Source organism: Eleginops maclovinus, chromosome 1, assembly GCF_036324505.1.
Source record: "Eleginops maclovinus isolate JMC-PN-2008 ecotype Puerto Natales chromosome 1, JC_Emac_rtc_rv5, whole genome shotgun sequence".
NCBI lineage: Eukaryota > Metazoa > Chordata > Actinopteri > Perciformes > Eleginopidae > Eleginops > Eleginops maclovinus.
Window position 1 is genome coordinate 27,459,139 of NC_086349.1, and position 7,513 is coordinate 27,466,651.

At 39.5% G+C, this 7,513-nt stretch overlaps 1 protein-coding gene across 1 annotated transcript; it reads right to left on the reverse strand.

Moving 5' to 3' along the window:
- Positions 1 to 1,732: 1,732 nt before the first annotated feature.
- On the reverse strand, positions 1,733 to 6,950 carry coq10a (coenzyme Q10A). The gene is made up of 5 exons (XM_063902297.1): positions 6,310 to 6,950; positions 5,355 to 5,504; positions 4,634 to 4,826; positions 3,970 to 4,071; positions 1,733 to 3,863 (listed from the first exon to the last, which is right to left on the reverse strand). The coding sequence occupies exons 1-5, from the start codon at positions 6,450 to 6,452 to the stop codon at positions 3,696 to 3,698; spliced, it is 756 nt and encodes a 251-aa protein (XP_063758367.1). The 5' UTR covers positions 6,453 to 6,950; the 3' UTR covers positions 1,733 to 3,695.
- Between the last annotated feature and the right edge of the window lie 563 nt (positions 6,951 to 7,513).

Below are 7,513 nucleotides of genomic sequence, written 5' to 3' on the forward strand. Positions count from 1 at the left end.
TGTTCCAAGTGTAGAGACGTCTGTAAAATAAACGGGGGTCATTTCCGTTTTTCTGTAGTCACAAATACCAAATGATGCAATATGTTTACTGTGAAGTCTTTTGAGCAGCTTCAGTCCTGACTTAGAATCTACCAAACTTCAGTTTTAACCCTTTTTAAATAATGAATTTTAAGGAAAAGTTCAAATGAGAAATTCAGAAAATAAATGAATCTGATTTTGATAAAAAACACAGTTTTTATATTTTGAGAAAAAAGTCAAAAACATCAGATCTAGACAAAAGAAAATTTGGGATTTTGACAAATCTCTGAAACAATCAAATCTGGAGTTTTTCTGAAAAATAAAACATTTCTGAGATTTTGAGAAATTCCAAATAGTTGGAATTTTAAGTAAAAAGGTTGTTTTTCAGAAACAGTTGAGTCCAGAGTAAACACGATCCTTTTGGGGATGTTCTGAATCGAACAGAAACACGCTCGGCTTCAGAAACGATGCAAATATAAAAGAAAAAATCTACAGCAATTTACGTTTTTAGTAAAATTGTAAACTTTAAATAACAATATATGTTTTTTACTGCATGGAAATTAAGGAGGCGTAGGTTGACTGTAAACTTAAAAAAGAAAACCTGAACTCCTGTCGGATGCCTTGGATAGACAACACGTCCTCTTCCCAAAACTGAATTAAGAATAGCAAGCATTTTGGTTCCGTCTTCAGCTCGCTGTACGGTCTATGGTTATACAGCAGCTCTGCCCCCTGGTGGAGAGACAGGGGAACAGTGTCCACAGGAAACCTCAATCCGCTGGAAAACAGTGAAGATAGAAATCAGGGTCTTATATTGTGAAGGCAGAAGGATCAAACTGTGGGGTTAGAGTTTAAACTGGGACATTTTAGACGGTGTTTTGGTTGAACACTTTTTAAGATTGGAGCTGTGCTATATCTGAAAAAATGAAAATAAAATCCCAACCTTCCTGATGTTTATCATCGGGAATTAAAACAGGAAAAGTGAAATAATACAAACAAATCAACAACAACAACCTTCCTGAGACACGTCTTATAAATTAACGAAGCAAAAGTGATTTAAAAAATAAACTAAAACAATAAATTACAAAAATGACAACCTGCCAGAGACGTGTCCTCCTCATTAAGACAGCAACGTTTATAGATAAGAACAATCATTTATATACCCGTATGATGAAAGTACAGTCTCACAGAAGTCTTCTCTAAGGTCTGGTGGTTCTGTTGTCTCCCATCACACTTCAATAAAGACATCTTACTGGTATTTCTCTTCTCTTGTCTTTATTTACTTTTGATGTCGAGATAATCCAAAAGTAACGGAAAAGTAATCGGGTTACATTTCTAGTGTGTGTGTCTGTGTGTGTGTGTGTCTGTGTACCTGTGTGTGATATTAATGGTCATAAATTACCCACTAAGATAGACAGTTACTCAGGACACATAACATGGATCCTGATCCAGAGCCACGAAGAAATAGCATGAGACCCAGCGAGGACATGGAGGTGAGTGTGTGTGTGTGTGTGTGTGTGTGTGTGTGTGTGTGTGGTATTAATAACTGTCCCACATACCGGCTGCTGCTCCGGTGTCTCCCTTAAGAGTGTGTCCTCGTCACGGGACTCAGAAGGTCACTCCGATTCATACAAACGTATTTAACATATTCTAATTTTAGTTAGTCTTAGAATATATATGTGTAGTTCAGATCAGCACTGAAGTGAGAAATCCGCTGTTAAGGTGAAAATAAGTATATTTATTTGTATGTAATTGTGTACCGAGGGAAAGGTGAAAATAATATGTATTCCATTTTAAAGAACAGCATTCAGAGCTTTGTGTTGGGTTGAAAAGAGCACAGAAATAAACTGCTCCGTTTTTATTTCAATAACTCACCTCTGAACACAGTATTTACAAAGATACAAGGAAACCTGAATGGAGATATTAAACCTCCTCTGCAGACAGACCGTGTCCCATCTTTAATACAGACAGCTGTGGGAATATAATACTCTCAATATTTAGGCTCAAATAATACAGAAAATTGGCACCTATGATAAAGTAAAGCAAACGAATGAAGGGGATTTTGTAACAGGATGCAACACTTCAGGGAATATGAATGACATGCGTATTCAAATCTAAATATCAATTAAGTGGGATTCAATCAACATTCCTCGTGCAATAACAATCCTTAAATAACGCTCACCAGTTTGGAGAATTTTAAATACGAATGTATTTCAGTACGAGGCGTTACGAACGGCGTGGAACATTTCACATTTCTAAAAATGTCAGATTGCGATCTTTATGGATGAAGGATTACAAGGAAAATAAATATGTATTCCCAATGAATGCAACACTTCTGCCTCTGTAGATACATGTCTCCTAAAGTCTGTAAATAGAATGAAACACCAGAAAAGAAACAGGAAACCAGACATGGTTTAGGTTTATTCTACAGCCCAGCACTTTATTTTATATCAGACAAACAGAGCAGATGGAAAACTCTGATAAAAGTAGAACCTGTTATGTTTGGGTTAACTACAAAATGTCCAGGATTTTCAGCAAATATGCATTTATCTGTAACCATTTCCCTTTCCCATTATTTTACTCAAACATCAGACTGAGTGTTTATCGCCAAACAAGCAGAACTTCAATCACAGTTGGTTCTTAATATCCCTCTTATTGAATGCAGCTGTTTAAAGTGTCTGTGTGCTGGGCTGTAAAATAAAGCCTTATTAAAACTCAGAGACCAAAAACTAAATTCGACACAGCAACAAGAAGAAACCAAGATAATATACATTCAACTTATTCAGAAATAATATTTCCCTTCTTCTAAGTATAATTGAAACTCGATAAAACTGTCAAAATATGCAAATTACTGCCGATAAATAAATTAAAAAGGATGAAATGAGATATTGTTTTTGCACCAGATGAACTCAAATATGTGTAACACTTTTACATTTCTAATTATAAATGTGAATATTTAAATTAAAGGCAGATTTCAAGCAGCAGAAACCACTGGAAACCCTTCAGTGTGGGGAATAACCTCTCTGCTGGTTGGATCCTTTCTGAGGTCTTATTTGGGGGACATTCGGACAGTTGAAGCAGGCACTTCTTAATATTTTCTCACGTTTCCCCCACTATCGATGACCTATAAGTGATGTTTAGGGGCAGCCCGGCCGGAGACCACAGGGTAAGATCAAATTAAACATTTTAAAAGGTGCTTTCTGTTCAGAGTTCAAAATAAGGGGCGAGTCTCCGCCGCCGCTCACGAGACGATGCACTGATTGACTGTTGGTGAACAAACACAGCGGGAGCCGCGGCGGAGTCCTTCAGTGGAGGTAGAGACGGAGTCAGAGGGTCCTTCTTTTATTCTGGGACGGGGGGACGGTTTTAAAAACGTCTCCTGAATCAAAAAGAGCAATGCGTTGGCGAGCAAGCCAATAGGAGCGCGAGTGTGCCCCGCCCCCCCCCCCGACATGCTCAGATTATAAAGCCAGCTGCAGCGCTCTCTCAGGATCGGACACATTTCTAAAAGCCGTCCCCTTCAGACACAGACAGCAGTCGATCCAGAAGAGACCCTTTAACAGAATATTTTAATGAGGCGGGGGTGGGTTCAGGAGTTGGATGTAAATGTTCTAAAGCAGCATCATGCAGGAGGTGGCGGTTGGGGGGTTAAAGGTCAGCGCGGGTTAAGGCCTGATGGATCACGTCTGGTGGACCTCGTGGAACATCAGCTCTCGAGGGATCCGGGTCTCGGGGCCGTACATTTTCCCCGCCCGACGCTCGAACGCCGCCACGTTCTGCTTCACCACCTCGTCGAAGAACATGGTGGCCAGCTGAGAGTGCAGCAGCGAGCGGAACTCGAAGGAAATCTGCAGAACAGACAGAGGGAATAATTACAGTCTGAGAGAGAGGAGGCGGGATGGATCAGAACCGACCCAGAGATGAGACCCCCAAAACAGGGTTCGGTTCACTCACTGAAAAGTCTACGGTACAGGTTCGGGGGTAGCCGGGGATGCCAGGACTGAAGCGCCATATCGTCTCCAGATGATTGAACAGCTTTCCGTCCGTGCACACCGCCTGAGGGACAGAGAGGAAGTGTGGGGTCAGAAATGAGACCGTTGTTTATCCTGGGGGGGGGGGGATGGGTTTTGTGACCAATGCTATTAAAATAAGTTGAAATCAAATACAAATGAAATAGGAATCAAATTAAACTAAATACAAAAAATAAAATAAACAGAATAAAAATATGAATAAAAAACATAAAGTGAATATTCACACACCCAAAAGAAGCAAAGAAAGGTCCAATAAAAGATCAAATTAATACAAAAACAGAGGTTAAAAGTAAGAATGTGCAGCAGGAATATTAAAAATAAATACAGATATTTATGTAAAAATCAAAAGGTAAAGTATAATGTTTAATAAAAGATTAAAATAATAGAAATATTTATACAAAGATAAAAGCATAAAAACATTACTTAAATAAAAACATTGAAATAAAACTTCAGAACTTAAAGTAAAACTGTGCAGATTGTACCATAATACACAACATGTACAGTATGTCTCTCATCGTTGCACCAGCTGTGTTGTTCTGCTCCACAGAGCAGGGTTAGGGTGAATCTGCAGGTGCAGGTGGACTCACCTTGACCAGGTGCGGTCTGACGTTGGTGATCATGGAGGTGTAGCGCTCCACCACGGGGGGGAAGCCCACCTCCAGCTGAGCCTTAGCGTGACCGGCTCTCTTCATGATGACGGTGGACTTCTTACACCACGGAACAAAGTGCTTGTACTCGTCCACGTTCGCCACCACATCGTACATCTCCTGCATCGAGAACCTGAAGCAGAGGGAGAGCGAGGAGGAGGGTGAGGAAAAAATTACACATAAAATAAATATATTAAAATAAGAATAAAACAATTACAAAATGAATTAAAGAAAAAATAAATTCTTAATACAATTAATTTAAAATAATGTTAAAAAGAAAAGAAAAATAATTAAATTAATAAATAAAATAAGGATAAAAACACAGAAAAATAAAATAAGGATAAAAACAAGACGTAATAAATAAAATAAGGATAAAAACAAGACTTAATAAATAAAATAAGGATAAAAACAAGACGTAATAAATAAAATAAGGATAAAAACAAGACTTAATAAATAAAATAAGGATAAAAACAAGACGTAATAAATAAAATAAGGATAAAAACAAGACGTAATAAATAAAATAAGGATAAAAACAAGACTTAATAAATAAACAATAAGAAAATAAATACAGATTTTTAAATAAGAATGTAAAATAGGGAATAAAATGAGAAGAAATAACATTACATTTAAATGAACCCTAAGCTTGTTCTTGATGAATTACCCGAGTATCCGGCGCTCGGAGTACTCCTTCCTCTTGTTGGTGAAGCTGATGAAGTTTCTGCTCTGGGGAACCGCCGTCATTGTGTCGCGGTCTTGAAGGCAAAGCACTCGGGGAGTTCTGGTCATCAGAATGCCGCATGACGACAGGTGTCTGAAAGGTGAGAGGAAACGTCCCATTAGCTTCGTTCTGGAAAGAGGGAGTCAATGCCAACAAACAGCTTCCAGAGACGGAAGGCAGAGGACAATAACCACCAGGTGTGTGTGTGTGTGTGTGTGTGTGTGTGTGTGTGTGTGTGTGTGTGTGTGTGTGTGTGTGTGTGTGTGTGCTGGAGGTTTCTGAGTTCTCTTATGAACAGTAAAAGCTTTGTACGGTAGTAATGTCTCTGTAAAATACATGAACTCTCTCTCTGTATTCATGCTATAATGTAAATATACATCTTATTGTGCTGTCCCATTTCACACATCTCCAATAGGAATGTGTGAAATGAACGTTTCCTCTATTTTGCTGACATTAGACCAATCGGTTTTCCACAGATGAGTCAATCATCACACAGGGCAGCTGTAGCTCTCATCAGTGTGAACTTCAGGGGGTCAATAAGCTGGACTGTACCACTATTTGTATTTTAATCCTTGAAACATACACCCTCAAAGTTTCCTTTTCCTGTCTGTAGACTGCGACATCTTTACAGCAGCTTTGGAGTATTTCATTCACATGATTGGATTAGTATGGGAGCTCCCAAGATAGCCCTCACACACCTCTCAGTGTTGATAAGCAGAATATAGGTGACCCTTTCCATGACCGGCTGCAAGTACTGTACTTTCTTGTAGTCATAATGACTTTTGACTAATTGATATTATAGTCCTAAAGATAGACTCCTTATTTCTTATGACAGTGATCCTAAGACAGCCCGCACTGATCTCTCAGTGTTTCAAGGCGGACTTTAGGTGACCCTTACCTGATGCTCTTTCGGAGGCTCTGTCCTCTTGGCCCCCCCGCTGAGAGCACCGAGCGGGGGGAGCCCACCGAGGCGATCTGCAGGAAGTCACTGAAGGTCCGCACACCCATGGGGAACCTCCGGGCTCCGGCCGAGGCTGCCATCAAACCAACCGGTGGAGGAGCTGCTAAGGCCGGGGTTCTGAGGACTCGAGACCCGGGGCGTGATCAGCTGAGTCCGGGGTTTGAAAACCTCTGAGACCGGGTTCTGGTCCAAACACCCTAGTTCTTCCGGTGTAATATTTCCAACGTTAGTCACTAATCCCGACCGACCAGAATAACTAGCATGTTATTACTGATTACCGTAACTCGGCGCCGCTTTCAGAGCCGTTACGGTGCTAATGTTAGCTCGCCGTTAGCATTGTTTCATAACGAGTCCCGACTAAACGCAACCTTCCGCCGCGCTTCGTCTGTCCCCTTTTTTACCGGCAACGTTCACATCCCTCCGCGTTTGGACATGTAGTACACTATAAAGTTGAATTATAAAGGTGTTTCTTTTGGTTTCGGTTGTTAAACACCGCCCCGCAGAGAACGACCTTCTGATTAAACCGGAGCCGGTGGGACAGCCTGTTCTTCTGGCGGTTGGTGTCAAACCGCTCTGCGGGGAAACGCTGCCCCTTCTGGGCAGGAGAGGAACGGCTTCTTCTTCCTCTGTTGTTTTAATGGCAGTTGGCAAACAGCTTAATGGCGCAGTTACCGCCACCTTCTGGAGTGCAGTGGATCAGCACAGTATAACCTCCCTGTGCTTTATAAAAACCTAGATTCTGCATCCCCTCAACTCCTATTATATTGGATTTGGATCTGTTTGGTTTCGTAGCAAACAAACGAACAAATTATAGATCTTTTATTTATTTTATTAATAAATAAATACAGATAAACAAGAATGGTCATGCATAATGACAAATAATTATTATGTTTATTACAATAAATACAAACAAAATAATAATAAACCCATTTAATAGTACAATGTAATTTAATCTAGGCTTATATAATATAACATAACATCAAAAATATAATAACATACAATTAAATTTGATATACTATAACATATTATAACATCATGTAGTATAATGTATTTTAATATAATATACAAAATACAAAATAACATAATATAATTTAACATGACATGATATACATTTAATACATTTAATGTGATCATAAATTCT